At 34.0% G+C, this 25,970-nt stretch overlaps 2 protein-coding genes across 6 annotated transcripts in view; one reads left to right on the top strand and one right to left on the bottom strand.

The window, feature by feature from the left end:
* Setd9 (SET domain containing 9) overlaps window positions 1-25,970 on the top strand; it is a 35,861-nt gene that overhangs the window by 9,578 nt on the left and 313 nt on the right. The gene's annotated exons all lie outside the window — the stretch shown is intronic.
* Mier3 (MIER family member 3) overlaps window positions 282-25,970 on the bottom strand; it is a 30,369-nt gene continuing 4,680 nt past the window's right edge. For 4 of the 5 annotated variants that reach the window (XM_076857272.2, XM_076857267.2, XM_076857271.2 and 1 more), the window contains exons 4-13: window positions 17,292-17,426; window positions 15,504-15,624; window positions 14,442-14,527; window positions 14,172-14,244; window positions 12,069-12,220; window positions 9,851-9,932; window positions 8,320-8,414; window positions 4,555-4,682; window positions 4,327-4,469; window positions 282-4,217 (exon numbers count right to left, since the gene is read on the bottom strand). In XM_076857272.2, coding sequence (XP_076713387.2) covers window positions 3,760-4,217; window positions 4,327-4,469; window positions 4,555-4,682; window positions 8,320-8,414; window positions 9,851-9,932; window positions 12,069-12,220; window positions 14,172-14,244; window positions 14,442-14,527; window positions 15,504-15,624; window positions 17,292-17,426 — 1,473 coding nt within the window. In that variant the 3' untranslated portion in view covers window positions 282-3,759. The remainder of the gene's footprint in view (window positions 4,218-4,326; window positions 4,470-4,554; window positions 4,683-8,319; window positions 8,415-9,850; window positions 9,933-12,068; window positions 12,221-14,171; window positions 14,245-14,441; window positions 14,528-15,503; window positions 15,625-17,291; window positions 17,427-25,970) is intronic. The other variant, XM_076857269.2, reaches the window with a different exon arrangement.

The following is a 25,970-nucleotide window of genomic DNA, read 5'->3' as shown; positions in this document are numbered from 1 at the left end:
TGTTTTCTGAATTAAACTAAAATCTTTGCTTTGGGATAATTAGAATTTTATTATAGATGGAAAACTATTACAGGGAATTTAAGAAAAATTTATCTACTGATTTTATTACTTACCTATCAAATACTTCTTTACTGCATCTAAAATCAGTTTAAAACTGGTACAATCTACCTATTTTGGTGTAGCTTAGGATTTGTTAAAAAAAATTTTTGATAAGTATTCATTCACACGAACCAAGAAAAAAAAGATTTCCAGATTTTTATTTCTGGAACTGTACACCAGGTATTAAAGTACAACAAATACAAAATAATGCTCAAAAAAATCAGTGTTTATGTACAAATATTAAAATCAATGCAACAATAGCAACTTCCTCTTGAACATCGGATACTAAAACTTGTTCTGATTGTCACTAATTTATCTCTGACAGGGTACTTATTTCAAACTGGGACAATTGAAGCCACTGGTCATCTAAGAGGAATATTAATATCTACCATATTTAACAATAAAACTAATAGTTTCCTCCTTTTAGTGAAAAAATTAGGAACTTTTTAAAAAACATAGTAATGTCAATATTTTTTATAAATTATTTCAATTTCCATTTGTAGACAATGTGCTTTGAAACTCTGGGCAAACAATCTCCTTGGTGGTCAGGTTTATTTGTTAGTTTACATTCAAAGTTGAAGTATTTACTAGAGACTTTGGTTAAATTAAATAGTATCACTACGCTCTATTAGATCTGACGTTCTCAAATATTTATGACCCTCAATTTTAAAAATTAAAAAGGAAACGATTGCACAATTCTTTGACCTAATTGTACAGACTTTAGTATTTTTAAAACAGTATTCTACATCTTTCAAGTAATTCAGCAGTTGACCATGACAAGAGGAAAACTAAACATTTAAAAAGCTAGCATGGAAAAGATGAAATATGACTAACAAAAGTAAAGTATTGCTATAATCACAGCACCAATTACACTTCTAAATGAATCCACTGTCCTCTTCAAATTCCCTGTACATAAAAGATACATCAGCCAACACTGCAACTGCTCACCATGAATTTTTGGTTTGTTCATATGAAAATAATGCGGCAAAAGGAAAAAAAAAAAAGAATTTATCACAGTTTGTTATAAGAATTGTGCTTTTAACACTTGATAATAAAGGTGTTATTTCTTCGTATGATCGTAAATCAGATATTTTCATGCTTTGAAACGCAATTCTTTTAATAAACAGTAACAAATTCTCTGTTAAGATGCTTAAACGGAGAGGAAAAAAACCAGTAAACCCAGCTTTTAAAAGAAAGTTCAATAAATAGCTATTTTACATGAATAAAGTCATAGTGGTACAATTATGAATGTCACATCAAGCATGCACAAAATGGTATTATACATGACAGAAGTAGTCAGAAAATATTGAGTTAGATCTAAAAAGATATGAAGGATTTACACATATATACAAAAATCTTGCAAATTATTGCCTCATTTTAACAAGGAATTAAAAGTAAACGTTACCAGCTAGCTAGCACTCTCTAAGAGGCTAAAAACAGATTGGCATTTAAAAATCTATTAAACTAGCTGGAATTTATTTTTCTCTCATATCATTTTCTGGATTTTGGTCAAAAATATTTAAATAACTAAAGTGTCCATTCAACTTGCTGATAATCGAAACTTTAGATAAGAAACACTGTTTCCATCTTATATCAAGATCCCAGCAATGCATAGATAAACTGAATATATTACTGCATCAGCTAATGAGAATGGGCATGTTCATTTAAGTGCAACTGGTATTAGCATTCAGTCATCTTTGTGTAAATTATTTATACAGACCAGCCACTGTAAACCCAGAGTGAAAATGAAAATTATAACAATGGAAGATTATGGCCAGTATCTTACTAAATAATAGAAAGTATTGATTTTTTAACAAAAGAAATAAGGTTCAAAGTTTAGCACAACAACACAGCAATAAGAAGCTGATAACTTGGATACAAATATGAGAAAGCAACACAGAGCCCAGGCTACCCATTATTTACTGTGTGCTACAAGAATGCTAGACTTTAGATGTATAAATTAGAGACTGATTTTAAGTTATTAATTTAACTACTTTTGTCCACTGTGCTAAACTAAATTGTATAGTAAATGTGCTACTGCGTAAACACTTCAAAGCAATCTTCATTAAAATGCTGCAAAGAAAAAACAAGAATACACATCATCCAAAACTAAGGATGTCATTGCAGTTCACAGTTTGTATAATAAATACCCTCCCTTTCAATTTCTAAGACCACTACATCCTATCTACTCATCAGCACAACCTTGAAGCGATTTACACTTACAAATATTAGCAATGCAGCCAAACAATTTTTTTGCAAAGCGACGCGACTAGTAAAAATCAAAAATATTAGTTAAGACGGTGCAAATAAAAGGTAATTGTTCTAACTGTACTATAAAAGCAAAGCTTATTATATCCTAATACTGTATTACATATTGTCTGATTTACCTTATGACTTAAAGATGCATGTCCACAGAGCAAAAATGGCCAAAGTTTTTGACAATGGCTTCTCATTCACAATGTTTGGAATAAAAATAAAACCAAGTTTGAGATGCATCTGAACGTCTATCACTTTTTAAAACTTAAAAGTGTAACGTACCATTCTATTTCAGGTAGGCACTCACATTTTTCTTGCCAACTGCTTAATCTAAACCAAATAGCTTAAATATACTTCAAGGTTCTACTGCATTATGCATAAAATCTAGAAGTCCCTCTAAATATTAACACTTTGAACTGCAGTGCTACAAACTTAAGAGGTGTCCCAAAATGTAAACCATTGAGTGGCAACATCCTAGGCTTTGTAGACTGTGCCTCTGCAAGTCAACTGCCTCAGGATAAAATAAATTATCAGTGACCGGTATGGTTTAAGATTACAATCTTTACAACGGTGGACAAAACCCCATATGAATACCACATCTTCAAATGCCAAATTTTTAGCCAGTAAATGAAATTACACAGAAATCTCCCGGCAGTAAAATAACCAACTCTGTGTAAGGTAGCCCTGGTCTAGAATTTTTAAACAGGATCCAAGCAAGAGTCTTCATAATTTGCACGCGGTTCCTCATTCGTGCTGGCTTCCATAAAGATGTATTTGCTGTTTTGTAAACTGAAGTGCTCTAGTTGAATAACATGAGAGAAGTTTCCATTTTTAAAAAATCCTTGCATGTTTGTGCAGTTTAAAGAAACCTACCCCTGCTTTTATTAAGAAAGAAAACAAAAACCAAAAAAATGCTACATTGAGCAGGGACTGGGATTGGTACCTGTAAACATTGTTATTCCACTGCATCCATTACGGCAAAAGGAATTTACACGAAAAGAAGCCATACCATTCAGTTCAGAACATCTGTGCTGGTTTTGAGCTGGTGGCCTCTTGTCTACAGGTTTTAAAATTGGGTGTGGGGGCAGTGGGGAACAGAAAAGAATAGAAAAAATAAGGGAGAGGGGAAGAGGTACTAGGGGATGAGGAAGAGAGAAGCAGAGCTTAAAGCTGCACCACAGAGTTCAATCTTAGTTCCCAACTCTGCTGATCATAGTTCATTTCCACATTTATGGATTGAAAAATGAAAATACTCTTGATAAATCAAGATATAGTTCTATACATACTGACATCACTGATGTCATAGTGAAAAAGGTTCAAACTTCCAGTGAAAGACTATGCAAACCTGATAGCTCCCCTCAAGTTTACTGGTACTGCACACCCACTGTCTCTGGGCTCCTTGTGTCACTCGGAGTGAAGAGCAGCGTGCTGATGCAGAGTGTGGGCACTGATGAAACCATTGGTCTCGTTGGCAGACAGACTGCCAAAGTCAGCCACAGAGACTGCCATTTTGGCACTGGTGATGTGATGTGTGTGATTTTCAAAGTCCACACCCAAATTATTTACAGAAACCTCATTCATAAAGGATTCAGGGACAGCAATGCCCATTTTCAATCTCTTTGCTGGCCTTTCTGATTCTTCACTGCACATGTTCATAGGGTTTAGCTCCGAGTGATAAAATCCAGTCTCAAATAAATTAAAACAATCACTTTCCCCATTGCTAGGCAGGGTGAGTAACTCTTCCGTTACAACAGGCACATGATTTACTTGTCCACGGGGTGTGTTGCCCAGTGGAGGAAAGCTATCATCCAAACAATTCACATCCGTAGGGTTGCAGACCGTTGCTACACTGTTGGTCAAAGCTAAAAAGAAATGGAAAAGGTTTAGGTAAGTGATCCTTTGATGTGAAACAAACCGCATATAATTTTGCATCATGCTATCCTAAAGTACACAAAAAGACCTTCACTTTACCTGTCAAGTCGCTGGCAGTGAAGGAGTTGAGAATGTTCAGCTGTTGATCAGGAATAGGCTCAGGCCGGTTAGACGTTAAGGCTGAAGAATTTACTGTCCCACCAAGGGCTTCTGTTTCATCTACCAAACGATCCATATAGTCCCTGAAAAATACAGGTCAATAATTTTATGATTGCTTATCACAGTTAAAAACTACAAAATCACTGAAGTCAAGCCCATGATACTTACGTAACTCCAGGGTGATGGTTATATCGTTTCTTGCCAAATCTTGTCTGTTGAGCAAAGTAATCATACCGTTCAGATTTCTTCCACATATAATAGAACGCTACACATTCAGCAACTGTTCTAGTTCTCACCTAATGAAAAAAGGTAAAATTTTAAATAAGCCAATACAGCCAACTCTTTTTTTTAAAGCAACTTTCTCCCCCGCAATAATGAAATTTCCATTCATGGATTTTATTATGTTTCCTCCCAATTATGAAATTCTGAACACTTTTATTAGTGAAATGTCTTTACATGTAAAAAGTTTTCAAAGCCCAAGGCTATTTAAAAAAAAAAAGATGTAGTATTTTATAAAACAAGTGTGCATCAAGAAATTATCTCCTACATTTAATGAAAATCCTAAAATAGTATAATCCTTTACACCTTTCTTTACTGAATTCTATAATTCTGACTATAGCAGGAATTCTAAATCTTAGCATTAATCAATCCCCAAGGGTCCCATGAATGGTTTTCACTTGCATCTACTAATTCCCCAAATCATATGCAGGTGTACTTTGCTGGGGAGAAGGAACACAGCCTCATTCGATTATCAAAGGACTCTGTTATCCAAAAGAACCTTTGGCAAAGGGATAAGCAACATATAGCATCTGGAATTTAAGATGATTTCCTAGCTAAAGGATGTGCTTTTCCCCTCCAACATGTTTTTGGCTCTTAGCTCCAACATATTTTGGTAATAACTGTGTGTGTGTGTGTGTGTGTGTGTGTGTGTGTGTACACCAGGGAATGAACTCAGGTGCATTCGACCACTGAGCCACAACCCAGCCTATTTTGTATTTGATTTAGAGACAGGGTCTCACTGAGTTGCCTAGCATCTCACTGTTGCTAAGGCTGGCATTGAACTTGCAATCCTTCTGCCTCAGTCTCCTGAGCTGCGGGCATTACAGGCATGTGCCACTGCACCCAGTGGTAATAACTTTTAAGCCTTGCAAACTTGGCTCCATATCCAAACTAGGTCTCCTCTAACTGTTAGATATAGCTACAGGCAATGAATTAGATATATTATCAAAATTCATTATGCTTATCCAGTATACATTTGCTTTTTCCCTGAAGAAGAAATTTAAAGTACTCAATTAAAGAACTTTAAGATTCTCTATCCTGACTCCTGAGTGAATTGTGATTTTAAGATAACTAAAATAGGGACAAGCTTTTTAAACAAGATACTGTATACCTTTCAATATACATCATTAACTATAAGTCTTTGAAGAGAATGTAGGCTTCTTGGAGCCACAGACCTTTTCTGTCTTATTCACTGATGTATCTCTAGTGCCTAAGACAATATCTGATAAGTGGAAGGACATAATTGTTTATGAAATGAATGGACAGAATAAATTTCACAAATCAAAGGACAACCCAGAATTCTGTAAAAACATTTACTTATCCACTACATTAAAGACTTCATCTCATCTTTGAGAAAAATTAGACTTTCTTCTATATAAAAAGCATGAAATTTTCAACTCACAAAGAGAGGTGTAGCTAATGCAAAAAAAAAAAAAAAAAAAAACCAAGAAAAATAAATAAAAGGTGTACAGATTGGCAAGGTAGGAAAAAAAAAAACTGTTCCCAATGACATAATTATCTATATAGAAGATCCTAAAGAATCAATGAAAAACTGGAGCTAATAAGCAATAATAATAAAGTTGAAGGATTCAAGTTAATACAAATCAATTACTTTCCTACATAGTAATAATAAACAATCAAAATTTTAAAAATACAACATAGCTGGGGGCGGCGGTGCATGCCTGTAATTCCAGCAGCTTGGGAGGCTAAGGCAGGAGTATTTTGAGTCCAAAGCCAGCCTCAGCAACAGCAAGGTGCTAAGCAATTCAGTGAGACCCTGTCTTTAAATAAAATACAAAATAGGGGGCTGGGATGTGGCTCAGTGGTCGAATGCCCCTGATTTCAATCTCCAGAACCAATAATAATAAAAAATACAATACAACTTTACATTAGTAACCCCCACAAGTAAATACTTGAGTATAACTCTAACAAAATATGTTAGGATCCACATGAGGAAAAGTACCAAACTCAGATTAAAGAAATCAAAGTACATATTCTACGTTTATGGATAGGAAGACTGATCACAGTTAAGATGTCAGTTCTTCCCAACTTGATGTACTGATTCAGTGCAATCTCAATAAAAATCCCAGCAAGTTATCTTGTGAATGACGTACTAATTCTATATGGAAAATCCAAAGACCCAGAATAGCCAACACAATATTGAAGGAAAACTCAAAGAACTGACACTACCTAGTGTCAGGATTTATTATAAAGCTACAGTAATCAAGACAGTGTGGTATTGGAGAAAAAATGGACAAATACATTAAAAGAAGAAAAAACCTAGAATTATACCAATAAAATTTAGGCAACTGATTTTTGACCAAGGAGTAAAGGCACTTCAAGGGAGGAAGGATAGTCTTTTCTACAAAATGGTGCTAGAACTGGACAAACACATGCAAAAAAAGAAAAGAAAAAACAAACAAAAAAAGAATCTAGACACAGTCTATAGATAGAAGCATTAAACTTATGCTGAAATTGGGCAAAAAAGTAGAATTCCCATATCTCCTGCTTAGATACACGCATAGGTTCCCTCACTATCATAGTTTTCCTGCAGCTATCTCACACCAGAATGGTATATTTGTTAAGACATCAATGCATAATTGCCACCCAAAGTCTATAGTTTACATTAGGATTCACACTTGACACTGTATATACTATGGGTTTTGACAACACATGTGACCATTACTGTATTATACTGAATAGTTTCACTTTCTTTAAAATCTTTTGTATGATATCTATTCAAACCTCCTTTCTGCTTAACCTCTGGTAACCCACAATCTATTTACTACACTATAGTTTTGCCTTTCCCAGAATGTCATACAATTGGAATTGTGCAGTATGTAGCCTTTTCAGATTAGCTTCACTCATCTAATAATAGGTATTTGCGATTCTTCATGACTTCTTGTGGCTTAGAGCTCATTCTTTGTTAGTGCTGAATAACATTCCACTATCTGGTTGTGCCACAGTTTAACCATTCACCTCAAAGGAAATATCTGCTCCTTCTAATTTGGGGCAATTATAATTAAAGCTACTCTAAAGGTTTGCGTGCAGGTTTTTGTGTAGATAAAAATCTTCAATCCATATGGTAAATACCAAGAAGCAGGACTGCAAATAATTTAGTAAGACTTTAGTAAGTTTTATTTAAAACTATCAAATTGTCTTCCAAAGTGGCTACAGCATTTTGTATTCTCATCAGCAATGAATAAGAGTTCCTGTTATTCCACATTCTCCTCAGCAATTGGTGTTTTGGTCAGAATATATATTTAGTCGCTTTTAATAACAATATTTATTTCTTCAGCAACTGCAGTTCTCACTGCCAAACAGAAACATTTTTGAGGCCACAAACCTCCAAAAAGCTTGAAAGAAATAAGGAAAAATGTGGAACAGTGAGTCTTTCTGGAAAACATAGTGAATTCATTTTCTGTGAGTACAATATTATTTTAACTGTTTATACCAAAAGATGTGACTATACTATCCTATGAGCAGCTGTGGTACTTATGAGCAAATTTCAATCATATTTAGAGTAATATGAGAAATGTTACTATCAGGGAAAATTAACAAAATTGTTGTTTTATTTTCCCATACAAATGACATAAGTTAGCTGCTTATATTCATTCTAATTACTGAGTAAATTCTTTAATTTCTCTAACTTACCTTATTCTTCTGTATAAGATGAAAATCTTTTCCATAAAGCATGAGTGCATGTTCAAAACTTCGGCATTCTTCTTCTGTCCATGCAGTCATTCCTTCTAAAAAAATTTTTAAATGAAATTCACTGGTCTCAAAACTCTTTTATGTGAATCAATGATATATTTTCAGTACATTTCTCCTGTAAACAGGCCATAAGCTCACTCTTCTCTCATTTCTGAACACAAATTCTGTATGTAGGAAATTTCATGTAAGATTATAAATTCTTTTTTCCCCACTGCACCATGTAATAAGAATTTAATGGGTTTTAAAAGATAATTTTATGCTTTTCTAATTAAAAAAAATGAACATATAATGTTCTTATGAAAAAAAGGTGTTATTTTCTTTATGGAACATAAAAAGGCCTCATTCTGGTCTTAGTCAAAACCATATGTTTTTTAGAGACCATATATAAAGTACAATCAACACATATTTATTTAAAGTCAGTATGTGAGGGGTAGGCTTAGAAATATAAAGGAAATAAGAAACAGTCCACGCTCTCAAAACACTAAATCCCATTAAATTTCCTAGCAGATGCTAATGATGATGAATTAAAAATGTAGTTGGGCAAGAGACCTGGCAGATCTTCACAAGGTCACAGCCTATGCCTAAGAATTAGTTTATTATTCCCTTTTATTTCTGAAACATCTTACTTAATGGTACTAGGGACCAGTTCCCCAAAGCCATAAACAGTAATCTTACAGTAAAGGTAAAAAATAATTTGAACTAAGGAAAAAAACAGTATTTAGATTTTGAGAATTTTAATAGCTTAAAATAATTACTTTTAAAGAAGCAACTTTTACAAGGGAAATATTTCAATAGCTATCTCAACCTATAAATTTAAATGTACTATTTTCAGTTTTTCTATTTTTTCCAACCTGTTTATATACTATTACTTAGTATTACTTTCACTCTACATATACTTAGTGAAAGATATGGTAATGCTTATCCATTAAAAAAATTTAAAAATTCTGAAATTTTTAAAAGTTAACCATTTTTCTTGAAACACATGACACAAAACCTAAGCACTATAAAAATGAGATTACATTATTTACTAAAAATATATTTCTTGCAATAAATTCAAGGAACTATATACATCTTTCCTTTTTTATTAAATCCTCAATCTCCTTTTCATTTGCTGCCTAGATTTTAAAAAAAAAAAAAGAAAAGAAAAAGCCCAACTTTTCCTTTTAGTGAAATCAAAATCATTCATTTCAATTACTTTGGATATACTGTCATCTTTGGTGTCTGCTTTGTTCTGTAACTATTTCTTCAAGAAAATGTAAGTGATAGGGGGTAAATAATCTGTACATGAAAATCTCTAGAATGTCTCTAAAAATAGCAAGAAAAGGAAAAAATTATCTGCTACGAAGATGAACACAGATTTTACAAAAGTGTTATAAAACTGCTCCGCCCTTTACAATACTTTACTTATTCTAATCCCCAATGAGCATCGCCTCATTTCCATTTCCCTCTCTTGAATCAAAACATTTCTTACCATGAGATGCCTTTCCATTGCAGCAGTACCTTTCAATTGCTTCTTTTATATTGTGGTTACATTTGAGAAGTTCATACAATGCCTAGGAGAGAAGGAGGGAAAAACAAAAATCAGTGATAGCTCACATCTAACAGCATTTTAAGAAACAGGTATATTGTAAAAGTCTTAACAAACTCTGGCCGAAATACTTTCTAATTTCATATGACATTTGAAGATATGTAACTATCCTGCAATTTGATTCTGGTACCTTTTGCATTTATTCAGCCTTTTTCTGCCTCTCAAAAGTCATCTATCAATATCATTCTTGACTTTTTTTTTTTTTTTTTTTTTAAATTTCTGGGCCTTTTGAGCTGGGAAGTTCCCCTATTTTAGCTGAGTTTTTCTAGTTGAGAAAAATTAGAATTATGGTCTATGTCTTGATGTCATTCTCTGCCTTTTAGTTTTAATAAAGGGGAACAGGAGCAGGCCTGGAATAGGAGTGATACTTCAGTGACTGGGGTTTATAATGGGCTCGGTTATTTTCATCTAATATGAAAGGTACCATTTATTCCGATTAGAATTTCTATCTGTTGGAATTATGAATATAACAAGTAGAAGACGATTCAATTGAAGGTTTAATAATAACCTTTCCAAGTATGTTTCAAGAAAGGTAAGGATGGCTCAATAATAAGAAAAATTTTTTTAATATATCAGTAGATTGTATTAAAAAATAATCACTTCAATAGCTTCCCAAAAGCACCTAGGTCAACACCCATTTCTAATATTAAAAAAGACAAAAGTATTAGTTAAAAATAGATGGATATTTTCTTGCTATACACTGAACCAATATTATTCTTAATGAGAAAATTTTAGATACATTACTTCCTTGAAAAACAGGCCCCAAATCACTATTACTACTAAATGTCTCTGAGAGTTACTACTAATGCACAAAGACATGTAACAGGAAAAAAAAGAAATAAAATAATGGCAAGGAAGGAACGAAAGTATAATTTTATAGTAACTCTAAAACTAGAAAACCACCCACAAATGTATGCAATTATGATGCAATCAAAATAATTTCAATTTTCAAAGAATACTAGAAAAGCAAAAACAACAGAAAAATCAGTTTCACTAGCTTCAGATAAATTTTAAAAACTGGTTTGTCTATAAACAATACACAATTATAAATATAACAGATCTTGTTTAGATCAGCAATAAATAAAACACATAGACATAAAATATATTGAAGAATTATGAGATGCAAATTATATTCAAAAACAAAAATATTTGAGCAACTAAAAAAGTAAAGTAAAGGGAGACTCAGGTATTTTCTTGGAGTGAAAGGCTTAATGTTTTAAACTTAATAAACTATCAATACTAAATCCCAATGAGATTTCTTTTTGATAGCTGACAAAAAAAAAAAACTACTTTTAAGTTCAGCTAGTATAATTTCTTTTTGTTACTTAGAAATTCTTATTTGAGTCTACCTATCTCTGGATTCCCACTAACCAGAATCATCTGGTTTGTAATATAGAGTGAAAAAAGTATCCAAAGGGGCAAAATAATGTCAGAGAGTCAAAATGTGGAGTATTCAAAAAGCCCTTAATAGGCAAAACTCCCTTTCCCCAATCCCACATCATCATCGGCAGAGTTCTGCAATTATAGGTACACAAGTGTTTAGCAAACACTCCTAAATCAAATTTATACAGCTTTAAAAATTTTTTAATTATTTTTAGTTGTAGTTGGACATAAATAATTTTTATTTATTTTTCTATGTGGTGCTGAGACTAGAACCCAGTGCTTCACATATGCTAAGCAAGCGCTCTACCACTGAGCCACAACCCCAGCCCCACACAGTCTTAATAGACATTACCTTTCAGTCACCTCCTGAGTAAAATTCAAAAATAACTCAATATCTTTATCATGAAATCTTAAAGTCCAACTATAGAGAATACTTAAATAAGATATTAAAAATACAAGATGGAATACATTCATCAAGAATGAGGTATTAAAGAATTCTCAATGGCAAAGGAAAATACAAGTGTAAGTGATTAAAAGGATATAAAATGGTATATAAAGTAAGATATGAGTACAAGTATAGACAAAAACAGAAGACATAAAACTATTACATAGTTACCTCTTAAAATAAAGAGGAATTTTTTTTTAAAACAAGTATTTTGCAATCAAATATAAGAAATCAAGAAGTTAGCTGTTGTTTTGAACAGAATGTGAATTATACCTGTTCATTGTCCCTTGGGTGTGTTCCCACAGAAATCCTATCCATTATTTTTTCATTTCCAGTTCTTAATGAGGTCTCAACAAGATACTCCTTAACTTTGCTCTCCAAAACCACATCAGGACGCCAAAGTAACTGGTCTTCATTTTCATACACTGATAAAGAAAATCCCATTAACACATTAAAAATAGTGAACATATTAAAAAAATGCACACAAACTATTCTTCTGTCTTTATAGGCTAAACACAGGGACTAGTAACTTTGAAGACACTAGTAATTTGACTGTGAGACAAGAACTTTTTGCTGGTACCAAAAAAACCAACTTTAACTTTCTTATCTGGGTTCTGGGGCCAGAGCAAGAAACTATTTTTGTGGTTAGATTTACTGACCAATCAAAAGGTTTCCCATGCCTAGTAAAGTCTAATGTTAAAAACTCCACACTGGTATCTTATACTCTTCTTATAAAGAGGTAAAAATGACCTGTTAAATTCTTTAATAACCTCACTGGAATTTTCTCTTGAATTTTCTATATGACTGTATTATGAAATAAATAAAAATCAGATAATGAAACGATAAAAAAGTCACATTTTTCCTTTATTGATTTCTTCCCCCCAAAATAAATTTTATTTAAAGGAGGAATCAAGAGTACTTAAATCTTCCTATTTTGGGAAAGAAGGGCAAACAATAGTCAGAGAACTAAATGTTCTATACTATTTTAGTGACTGAAACATTAATAAACAAAATGTCACTAAAACAAGTTTCATATCTTATTAATGCATTCTACCACCTTACTCAAAGCTTCTACTTTATAGATGGCATATGTATTTACTTCAGTGCTTCAAGTGCAATTCATTCTTCAAGTGTATAATATTTTATAAACTTAACTAATAAAAGTAATTTGTCGATAGCTAATTATATACTTGGACCATGGCAAATATTTTACATTCACAACTGCCTAAGAAGGTACTCATTCCTAGTTAGCAGAAAACTTAAAAACAAAGTGTGCCTGTGCATGAAGACTGACTTTTTAGAGAAGTTTCTTGAACAAGTTTCTTTCCTCTTTGGTCACAACTGAAATATGTAAAATAGTTAAGATTAAGTCTCTTAACAGAGAAGGTACACCTTCCCTCCTCAATTTGCAAAACAGAGACTATTTTCTCCATTATGTTTGATCTAAGAACCTATGGCTGCTGAACAGATACTTGGTTCCCAGGTTACGTGTGGCTTGGGTGGAAGGCAAGAGGCTGGTACAGTAAGATCATCAGCTATTGTATGCTCCCTGATGGACAACTGTCTTCCATCAGTTTGAAAACAGTGTAGGAAAATGGTGTTGCTAGATAGCAGCCAAGGCTAAGGACCCCAGGGTAGCCTCCTTTAAATGGTGGATGATCTGGCATAATGGAAAGGAAGAAAGGAGAACCTAGAAGGCTTTGTGTTGACTATGTAGCTTTTGCCCTTGTGACTTCACAGCAAAGAATCGTCTCAATTGGGAAAGGACCAAATGCCCAGGGAAATTTTTCAAATCTACTTGGTTTCCAAGATCAACTAGGGAAGGATACCTGTATTTTTATTTCCTACTACCTCTCCTCTCCATACTTTTAGAACCAACTACAGTTGAAATCTACCAAAAATGTGAAGAAAGACTGACTGCAAAAGCAAAACAGCAAAATCCTTCCATTCCACCTCCTGCTCTTTCAGAGCTGAAGCAAAAGAATTTCTTCTAATCTCTTTTTATCTTCAAGAGTTTTCACTCCACAGACGGCATCTATAACATTCTCACTACCTCAGATGATGAGATTCTACCAACATATACTAAAGCAAGATACAGGTTAAGGTGCTAACCTTCAAAAGATTCTCCACTGTTTGAACAAGCATTGAGTCACTGGCTAAGAAGCCCCTGTACGTAGGAAGGGCTTTGAGACTCATAGTTGGTTACTTTTGATATATTTTCCCTAAGTGATGCCTAAATATCCTCACTCTAGAAGTTCCTCCAATCTTAAATCTATCTATTTTTGTCCAGGCCAGTATATAATCAGATATTTAAGTAAACACATTAAGTAGTAGTTCAGCCTACCAAACACTATTAAAATCAAAAGATTTTCTTACCTTTTTCATTACCATCATACTCTCCAAGATAAGGGGGAATCTCTGCCTGATATTGTAAACCAATCATTATTTCCTACAGGAAAATTCAGAAAAACAATGTATTATAAACACTTGGGGGGGGGGGAGTCTTAAATCACTAATTTGGTTTCTACAGGTCCAAAGAAACTTTCTCTTGAAACAACAAAATGACCATAAATCACTTCACAAATGTTTTCAAAAGGCAATTTAGCCCAAAATGGTCTAATAGATTATAATGGTAATTCAATTTACCTTCCTCAAATCTTCAGGTGAGTTACCACTGTCCGTTTCAACATCTTCTACCTCTGATTCCTTATCACCATCACATGTAGTATTTGCTTTAAAAGAAAAAAAATTTCAAGATTTTCATTGCTACCTTTTGTAGTAGCTTGGAGAATACCCGTTATGCTGTATTTTATAAAAATTGGTTAAATACTTTGTCAACAGAAAACTAATAAACTTCCACTATTTTCACAATGGACATTAGTTAAAATAGGATTGTGAAAACTCTAAATATAAAGTATATATAATATCCTTACAATTATTGTAGCATACCAATAAATAGATTGGGAGATAAAAAAGAAACTACTGTGATCAACTTAAAAAGACAGTATAGCACTAGAGTTCTGTCACATTAATTAGTAAATATATACAAAGAGCTAGATTGAGTCTATCAAAATGGTTTCTGTGTGCACACTCATATAAGTGCATTTGAACTTATTAATCAAGTAGTTTTTCTACCACAAATATACCTAAAGCAAATAGACTGCATTAAAAAATACTTATTTTAGTGTAAAACTTTTTTAATGTTACTGATAAACATTGAGGGATAACTCCGAGAACTAACAGGAAAAAAAGAATGAACCACTAAAAATAAAAACACTTTTTAGCACTGATAAGTTTTCAAAATCAGGAGAGCAAGAGCCTTTTAACAGAAACCGAAAATTTGTCTCTTAAAACTTCATGGTTGAACTAAGATAGAAATAGGTGAGCCTTGGGAAAGAATGCAGCCTTGTAAAACTAAGTCAATGTTTCTATTTTTAAACAGCCTTTAGTTTACTATCTCTATCCCAACAAAAAGGTGATAATAATATTGTTCCAATTATAATAATATTTTATTTAAACTATGTAAAACACATCATTCTAGAATAAACAATTAAACATAAATTACTGTACTCACACTACCATGGGTTCTGGAGTTTAATTCTCAGCACTGTGCATGCACATACATGTTTGCGCGCGCGCACACACACACACACACACACACACCCCCCCCCAAAAAAAAACCCAAACAGTAATGTCTGGGTTTCTTACATCTTAAAGGTCTAGGGAAAAAATCAGAAGTTTCATGAGACGTCACCGAGGGTGTCAGATCATCTGCAGAAGACTGAGTTTCCTCATCATCACCTGACAAGAGGTCTTTCGCTATTTCTTCCTGGAAGAATAGGAAGGCAGTACTAGTTAGAAAGGATTATATTTCATCAATTAAGAAAAATATCTTCTTATTTTTAATAAAATAATACAATTAGTAACCAGTTGATGTCTTATTAGTTTTGCAAAGTAATTTTGAAATCTCCTATAATTTACTTCATATAAATATTTGGACATTTAAAATTTAATTATACACTTAATAATATACTATTAATAAGAATAATACAAATGCAATTACACACTTAAGACAAATAATTTGCCTAATTTGTGAAATGTGGGGAGAACTTAAATAGAGTTACAGCTAATTTTCAACAAAAATAATCTGACTTCTAGCCAGGTATGGTGGTGTGTACTTGCAGTCCCAACTACATGGGAGGATGAGGCAGAATCACTTGTGTGCCCAGAAGTTTTGTGGCCAGCCTGAGCAATATAACAAAATCTCATCTCAAAACTAAACAAACAAACAAACAAAAAAATAAAGCTGGCATATAGCTCAGTGGCAAAGCGTCTGCCTTGCATTCGCAAAGCCCTGGGTTTGACCCCCAGTTCCAAAAAAGATTAAAAAAAACACACACACACACACACACACACACACAAAATAATCTAAGTGGTTAACAATTATATTTACTTTCCATCAACAATAAAATAAAAATTTAAAAATGTTTTCAAATTCCACTCTTTTAACAATTTTAAAAGTCCAACTAATGATATAATTTTAAAAGCAAGTTTGAATTAATTTTTATATAAGTGTACAGTTATCCTTATGCCTAGAATGCAGCATCACTCAATACTAAGTGATAATGGAAACTAAGGTTTGTGGTACATTTAACATCACATTTAACTCAAAATGGGAAAAACATAACTCATAGGACTGGTTCCAAAATGTATATTCCTCTCCCTGCCTAAGACCTGAAAGCCAAGGAAAGCTTTCCAGGGAACTGTTATGTTAGCAAAGCATAGGCTGTGTGGATTCTCCTCTGCAGGTAGTGAGCCTCACCACAACCAGGTATTGTGTTGTGTACCTATAGTCCCAACTACATGGGAGGGTGAGGCAGAATCACCAAGGTCACCACATCCTTGGCTACTATGGCTGCTGTCACTTCTGAGAGCCCAGAAAACAGAACTTTTCTTCAACTACTCCATGCCTAAGCAAGCTGGGTTTGAAGGCTTCTGGGGGTTTTATTAACCAACACATTCTTATGTTTGTAGATTGAAAGAAGTTAAAGCAAAATCTACTTAAATACAATATATCTATCTACAAAAGAAAAATGAAAAAAATACTAGAGAATAGTTAGGTATGCAATAAATTCCTATTTCCCACTCTTAAAATAGTAGGTAGTATTATTATATTATTAAAAATAGTGTGATTAAAACTATTAAACAAAGTTTAAATCAAAATGATAAGAGCTATGGGTCAATATAAAGTTTATATGCCAGCATTATAAAATGCTTTAAACAAAGGGAATTCTAATAAAACAATCAATAGAAATGGATCCTGAATTTTTACTTATTTTTTTAGTTGTAGGTGGACATAATGCTTTCATTTTTATTTGTTTATTTTTATGTGGTACTGAGGATCAAACCCAGTGCCTCGCCCATGCTAGACAAGGACTCTACCACCGAGCCACAATCCCAGCCCTCTGAATTTTTCTTTTAAATGTTTGTACTTACTTTGTCCAGTGTCATATCTGGTAATTCATCAGCAAGTTCACTTGGAGAGCTATTTGCACTGGAATTAGTAACTGCTGGAATTGTAGGTTCATAGCCATAGAATGCCAGTAAATCTTCTAGAGGCATGTTTCCTTCCTATTCAGGCCAGGACACAAACATGAACTTAGCAGATGTCACAATTATAGCACAACTTAGCAGATGTCGCAATGCTCTTAAGTTCATAAAGCACATTATCAAAATAGCAGTTATCAATCAAAACCAAGTTTTAGTTTTTCTTTTTGTATTACTGTCAGAAAACAAGACAAAACTTCTAGAGCTCTAATTAATTAATAACAAAAATCAGTTTTTATTTCCCTTTTTTTTTTTTAAAATATTTATTTTTTAGTTATCAGCGGATACAACATCTTTTGTTTGTATGTGGTGATGAGGATCGAACCCGGGCCGCACGCATGCCAGGCAAGCGCACTACCACTTGAGCCACATCCCCAGCCCAGTTTTTATTTCCTAACATCATTTCATTCTTTAAAAATTCTCCAAGAATCTGCTTTGGTGAAGATCTTTAACTTTTACATTATTATAAAGATGCATTGAAAATATTTTCATTCACTTACTTCATGTAATTTGTTGCTTGTTTCCTTGCAATTAAATAACATGTGATTACTTGTTTATTCCTCCTATTAATTAGAAGACACTGATAATAAATCTTTGACTGAACACTAACACTTGCAAAATTTATGTTAGCGTCCTTTAGCATTCTTATAACAACTGATATTTCATACCAGTCTGTCTGACTTCTTCACAAACATCCAATCAAGATTGTATTAATCTCTCTCACAGGTGAGAAAACTGAAGCTTAATTCTGGGTTTGAATCCCAGTCCTGCAAGTTGTCTTACTAATAGCTTTAATAAAATCACATATTCTGGCTCCAGTGCTACCCATGTTATAACTACCTATGCCATCACTCAGAATGACACCCAGTCACTGTTTCCCCCTCAACTAATTCATCTGAATATAAGTGTTATATTTCCCTTTTAAATAGATTTTAGTTTAAAAACTAAAGTATTAAAAAAACTCTTTATAATTATCAAATAAGTAACTTCAAAACTATATACTCATGAACTAATTAATGCATTAAACATTTTAAAAGATGTCTTTGTCCATGAATTTAAGTGACTTATTTCTATAGTTGCTTATTGGTTTAGTTTTTTCTTTTAGACAAAACATCTAAGTCATGAAGCATAGACAATGAAAATGTTAAAACCAAATGTATAAAACATGCCCACATGTGATCACAAAGTGAGCTGATAGTAGCAGTGATTACTCCTAGACAGATGCTGGTTACTCACCAGGGCCCAAAAGGGATAAAGGCTCTGAAGATCCCCAAAATATGGCCTTCACTATTTCAAGTATGAAACTTTCATACCACTGTGCTTGACTGGGACTGAAGCATTCTAAATGAACTTAGAATACGGGATATGATAGAATATGAATTCATAAATTTGCAGGAGACATATACCTTTCTTTGCAATTATCTCCCCCCACTCCACCCATAGTGCTAGGGATGGAACCCAGGGCCTTGAACACACTGGGCAAGAGTTCTATTACTGAGCTACAACCCCAACCCAGACATATGCCTTTCTAATGACTATAAAATCATGTCACTCATGAAATCCTTTCAGCTTGGGATTAAAATCAACTTAAACAAACAAACAAAACCCTGCTTTGGGAGCCTAGAGTCAGCACAAATCGAATTGGATGGTCAGGGCAGACATAAATTCACCCACTGTGGAAACCTTCAATGAATTATTCTTTTCTTAAACCAAAGAACCCTCAAAGGTGACCAGAATCCAATTTAGAGTCTCTTATGACATGGTGGGAAGATAGCAATTTTCACTTATTAGCACTGATGGTCCACCTTCTCATCATGTATTGACTTCTAGGTACTTTGCTGAGGGTTACCGTCTATGGATATAGAAATTCATAGTGAAATTCTTACACTAAAATAATTCAGTGCTGGTGAGAGAAACTGTCAAGTCAACAATTATAATACAATGTAATGGCTGCAATACCCAATTCTAGAATTAGTGCTATGAGTTTGTAAATACAAAGAAGGGAAACCTACACCCCAGGAAAAATGATATCAAAGTAGAGATATACAGAGAGGGAAAGCAATGAGTTAACTCTTAAAAAAAGAAGAGTCTTTTGACACATAAGGGACATGTCCAAGGGAGGTGTGTCCATGACCACTGAGCACTGAGTATATGCCAGAAGGCCATCACGCCAGATGCTGGTATGAAACACAGGCCTTGCTTGCCCTGTTATAGCTTATAGTCTAGAGGGTACTAATAATATATATGCATATAGAACTGCCAATTATGATCACTAAAAAGGAAACACAACAAACCCTGAGATACAGAGTAACATTAGAGGTCCATTTAATAGAGTAACATTAGGGGTCCATTTTATAGAGCAACAGAGAAAGACAGGAAAAGATCTTCAGATGAGGCTCAAAGTCTGAGTTATGGCCAATCTCCTAAAGAGCATTTCAAGCCAAGGAAAAGACCTGTGAAGCCTGAAGATAACTGCCACTAAACTGAGTGGCCAAAACTCAATGAGTAGAATGAAGAGGGACTCAAGAGAAGAATGGCAAAAGAGGTTGGGACAGATCAGAGGAAGACCTGTGGCCAGGGAAAGGAACTTGGACTTTATTCACAGAGCAATGAGAAACCCCTGGAGAATTAAAAAACTGGAGAGATATAACATTTCTTTTTAAAATACTGGGCAGCTACATGAAGAAAAGTCAACAGCGTGGGGAATGGAGAGATACAAAGATCACTTAAGGAGCTTCATGCTGATCTAAGGTAATGATATAGACACAAACAGAAATGAATAGATGAGATATATCCTGGAGTGGAATCAAACAGGTTACTAGATGTAGGAGTGAAGGGTGAGGGAAAGACAAATCTGCAGATTTCTATTTGAGCAAGTCTCCAGAGGGTAGTAACCTCTAGATAATAAGTGAGACAGAAAAGACTAAAGGAAGAAAAGGTTTTTGAAGAAAAAAAAAAATAAGAGTTCTGCAGAAGACACAAGTTAAGTTTGAGAGAACTGAGACATCCAAGTAGAAAAGTCAAGTTGGCCATGAGCCTGGAGCTTAGAGAATCAGGCTGGGCTAAAGATATAAATCTGGCATTCATTAGCATCTAGATGATATTTAAAGCCACAGGAGTTGATGAGCTCACCCACAGAGAGGGCAGAGAGAAAAGAGAGGGGATCTATGCTTTATTAGAAGACCTTTCAGACCTATTACTCTATAGGCAACAGGATATATGTCTAAAAAATCTTGAGCATGATTTGCATTTTGGAAAAAACATTCTAGGGAAGGAGAAGAATAAGAATCTGAACTAAGGAAGATAATTATTTTCTAAATTTAGAAAAAAGAATTGATTTCTTGACTTAATTGACAGAGGAAATGAAAGCAACATAGGAGTATAAAAGAACTGCAAGATTTCTGGCCCAGGAAGTTAGAGACCTGTAGCACCATTATAACATAGAAACACAAACTCAAGGGTTTGACATGGTAATGAGTTTAAGGCAAAAGCTGAAGCTGTAGGCTTGAATGAGATCACCCAGAAAGGGCAAAAAGCTAAGGGTTGGGAGAATGTCATCAACTACTATGTGGGCAAAAACAGACAAGTCCATAAATGAGAAAGGGAAATATCTGAGAGAAGAAGCAGAACTAGGAGAAAGCAGGATTTTATGAATAAGCAAGCGTGGAGAAACCAGGGATGGTCACTTGGGTCAAATACCAAAGAGAAATCAAATGAGATAGACAAGAATTCTTAGTATCTGGCAGTCAGTGACTTTATAGTGAGGTGGAAGAAGTCAAGGTAGGACTGGAATGGGAGGAGAGAGAGTACATATACATCTCTGAAACTGGAGAATGAGGGCAAAATGGGGTCAGAGATATCATCTTCCAAATGTGGAAAGCACATCAGTAAGGTTCTATGTTTAAATAAAAAAAAATTTTAAACTATAATAAACTAAGGGCAGGACGGATGTGATCTGGGACAGGAGGGAAAAGAATAAAAGTTTGTGTGGAAGAAAGAGGAGATTCTTGGTCGTCACTCGTGAAAAACCCTCCTTTCTCTGCAAAGACACAGGCATGATGATCTGTTGAAGGAGATGATAACCACCTTAGTGGTAACCTCCTTACTAAGTTCAAGGAATGCCACTCTGTAGATTCTCTAGAGGGGACTGGTTTTAAAATACAAATTATCTATTATAAAACTGTTAAAACTGGAAAACGTGAATCCTATCTCTGAAGCACTTAATATATGAACTTTCTATCGCAGTCTATCCATAATGTACTCAGTCCTCTGAAGAATAAAAACATTTTTTTTCAAAACTGAATTAGTATATTTCAAGGGCTTTAAGGATCTGTAGTGGTGAGATTCACTTAGAAGTTTTATCTAGCACCTCATCCCAAATAGAGATTTTTCTCTCCTTCCTTATTTTGGGGGACATTTTATTGAACCTACTTAATTCTAAGTGACACAGTTAGTCTAATCACAATTGTCAACAAACTTCTTTATAAGTGGAAAGTCTATATTAGAAAAGTGTAAAATTTAGAGACAGAGGACACAATAATTGCTAACAATTACCCTGAGCAATCACCTAATCCCTTTCACCTCCATTTTCTTATCTGTAAAAAGGAAAATACCATTATTTCCTTCATTCTATGAAGCACAGCCTCAAATTTCAGAAACTAGGATGCAACTCATTATCAACAAATTGTATTCTTCCTTGAACCCATCTACACTATTTCTAAAGCAATGGTACATCTTACACTCAATAAGGCCTCTGAGCCAAGGAAATACTGACAATACTCATCTGATATATCTGATGGCGTTGCTGGATAGGTCAAACATCACTGTGAGGTGCAGATCAATTTTAGTAACTAATGTAACATCTGTTTAATACCTTGTAAAACAGTACTTAATTTTCAACTTTTTAAAGCATCTATGCTAAAAAGTTTAAGTGGCATTAATGATAATTTTTTTTAAACTTTCTCATTTATTTATACTTTTCTGAATTTGGGAGGAATTTTTAAACAACAGGGAGAAATCTATATTTTTATTAAAGCAGGAATGGTTACGAACAATTTGTTCTAGATCCACTGGGCATTTTAGCTCACATCAGGGACTCAGGAGGTTGAGGCAAAAAGATCACAAGTTTGAAGCCAGCATCAGTATTTTAGTGAGACCTTGTCACAAAATAAAAAATTAAAAGAACTTGGGAGTAGAACTCAGTGGTAAAGTGCCCCTGGGTCCAATTCCCAGTGGCAAAAAAATAAGTAAATAGAAGTTCTAGATCTTACCTAGAACTATTAAATTAAAAGCATTCAGAAAGCAATAATATGAAAAAATTAAAATATATAAAATTATGATAAACCCTTTAATATTTTTAAAAATTACAATCTATTTACATAATCTAGTCACATACTTACCAAAGAGCTACTATAAGAAAACTGATTTTGTACCTCTCTTATTTTCTGTACCACATGATATGGAAAAATTTCCACAAGAGCCCAAAATTTACAAGCTGACAATCAAATTTATTTACCATGACATAAAAACTTATTTATAATTTATTTAAATATTCACATCATGCCCAAGACTGTTAACATGCACCAATACCTAAATCATTGTTCTAGTAATAAATTACGATATATAATCAAAATAAATAATTTCTTCTAAAAATTTAATACTCCTCTCAATATTTGTCTTTTATTCATGTTCATTTTCATTACAAATCAATAAAGAATAGAGATTACTGTTATGTTTACTACAGATAAGAAGCGTAAATCAGAGGAAGTAAGTAGAAAGTCACTCTTAGAAATAGCTCTTCTTATTCACTGCTCCATGAGAAGGATCAGCTTTCTGAATGAAGACACAGCTCTTGGGTCTTTCTAGGATTTATTTAAAGGTCATCTTATTTTGCCAAGAAGCTACTATCCAAGTACATACTGAGAAGCTAAAACACTTTAAGGACATAGGATTTTTCTGAATATATAAACTTAGTGACATTACAAAAAATTTAATTATCAATATTTACTAAACAAAATAAAAAACCACAGGAGGAGGGACAATAGCTAAGCTAGTAAATTTACTGTTGATTACTTCAATCTATCTTCTATTTTACTTTTTGTGTTTACCTATTCTTTTTTTTGAGACAGGTTCTTGCTATGTTGCCCAGACTGGTCTCAAGTGATCTTCCTACCTTTGCCTCTCAAGTAGTGGGACGACAGGCATGCACGCAATTCCCTTTTGAAACTCACTCAACACAGACCAAGGCATATATTATTATAGCCTCTCAAAGAATAAAACTTAAAAATCTAAAAAATAAAATCTTGTGTAGGGGTATAGCTCAGCTGGTAGAGTACTTGCCTTACCTTACATGTATAAGGCCCTGAGTTCAATCCCTAGCACCACATAAATATAAACAAACAAATAAATAAATAATCTTGCCATCCTATAAACATCATCGATTATCCATGCTTGAGTAGTAAGTAATTTAACATAATAAATGTAACACAGTTCTATTTTATTGACAAATAGCTATTTTTTTGCATACTAAAATGTAGTCTGACGTCTTTTTTTTTTTCCTGGTACTGGGTATTGAAACCAGAGGTGTTCTACCACTGAGTTACATCTCTAGCCCTTTTTTATTTTTTGAGACAGGATCTCACCAAGTTGCTAGGTCTGGCCTCAAACTTGGAATCCTCCTGCCTCAGCTTCCCAAGTAACTAGAACCAGTTGTGAACCACTGCGACCAACTGTATTTCTATCAAACATTTCTTACATGATGTTGAACTAGATTGCTATCTGTATGCTTTTAACAACAAACACATTATCATGAGACCACTTGAGACTTCTGCCCCATCCCCATAAAACATGCCCACAGCAGCAATTCTAATTTACAACATAGGAGAGAAGTATTATCTATGCTTCCCTGAACTTCCATACAAGGCTAAACATATTTTATACAATCTATACATCCTTCCTCCCATACCGCTCATTGCTTCCTTCTTCCATAGTTGTCACAAGGATATCATGTTAAAAATCTTGTTCCCACTGCCATCCTATACTAGATTGTAAGCTCCTAGAGTTCAGGAACATTGTCAAACTATTCACTTTTCTAACTCCAGGATGTACCACAGACCCTGACTTAGTGACAACATCAGCTAGACTGTTAATTCTCAGTTATTCTAGGCTGCCCATTCATAAGAAGTAAGAAGGAATTGCCTGAATAAAGGCAAGGTAGAGTTTGAGACTCTTTGGCATCTTTTGTCATCAACAGGTGACATTTTATCACCACACTGAAAGGAGAAGCAGGCAAAAGACTTCTTTTTCAACCAAGTATTTCATGGTATTTTTAGTTTAATACTCATAAATTTGGCTTTTATAGGATATACTATTAAGTGAATAAGTCTAAATCTGAGATCATGTTGAATAACTAAACAAATGACTGAATGTGTTTAGAAAATGTCAGGCCCTGAAGAATCTGCCTTCTGTTTCTCTGTGCATTAACATGAAGAAAGAAATGCAGTAACACCCCACCCCTGACTCACAAAGATACTAAGTAGAGGAGATTATATAAGAGGGTGCTTTACCTTCCATAAAAAAGAGAGATATAAGAACTTAGAAGAGCCAGGCACAATGGTGCACACCTGAAATTCTAAAAGCCCAAGAGGCTGAGGAAGGAAGATACCAGGTTCAAAGCCAGCCTTAGCAACATAGTGAGGCCCTAAGCAACTCAGTGAGACCCTGTGTCTAAATAAAATACAAAAAAGGGCTGGGATGTGACTCGGTGGTTTAAATGCCCCTGGGTTCAATCCCCCCCCCCCCCAAAAAAAGAGAGAGAACTTAGAGGATAGTATTATTCAATATTATTCCTGAATAATAATTTTTTTGAGCTAATTAGAAATTTTCAGTAACATTAATCTATAGGCAAGTATAATCCTAGAGTTTTCAAGCTGACTACTATGAAGGCCTTTCTCTATTGTCCTAGTATAAATATAGATTTAAAGTACAGCTCATTTCTTTGTATTGATTTTGGGTTTATAGAGTTATAAACCAAGCCAGGCACAGTGGTACATGCCTATACTCCCAGCGGCTCAGGAGGAAGATCACAAGTTCAAAGCCAGCCTTAGCAACTTAGCTAGGCCCTTAGCAACTTAACGAGACCCTGTCTCAAAATTTAAAAATTAAAATAGAAAGTGCTGAGGATATGGCTCAGTGGTTAAGTTAAGTACCCCTGGATTTAATCCCTGGTACTGAATAAATAAATAAATAAATAAGCTATATATACATTCAATCCTAACAACTTTTTAAAAGATGACTAGAGGATAGGGGAAGGCATATCACTGATCTACATTTGAAAATACAGTAAAATTTTTCCAGTGTCTTTTTAAGTTTTATGAAGAAAAAGACTTCTTCCTGTATCTACTATACTACTTAGTTTTACCCTCAACAGAATGGTATGGATATAATGAAAAGAAGGCTGGATGGGATTCAAAATTGAGTTTAGGGTCTAGATTTCTTATATTTCACTTTTCTCTTGTGTTAGAGGACTGCGTATACCTATTTCACTGTGCTGATAAGCTAAAAAATTAG

The sequence above is a fragment of the Callospermophilus lateralis genome, chromosome 5, assembly GCF_048772815.1.
Source record: "Callospermophilus lateralis isolate mCalLat2 chromosome 5, mCalLat2.hap1, whole genome shotgun sequence".
Classification (NCBI taxonomy): domain Eukaryota; kingdom Metazoa; phylum Chordata; class Mammalia; order Rodentia; family Sciuridae; genus Callospermophilus; species Callospermophilus lateralis.
The sequence above is the reverse complement of the archived record's forward strand: the minus strand, read 5'-3'. Positions and strand labels throughout refer to the sequence as shown.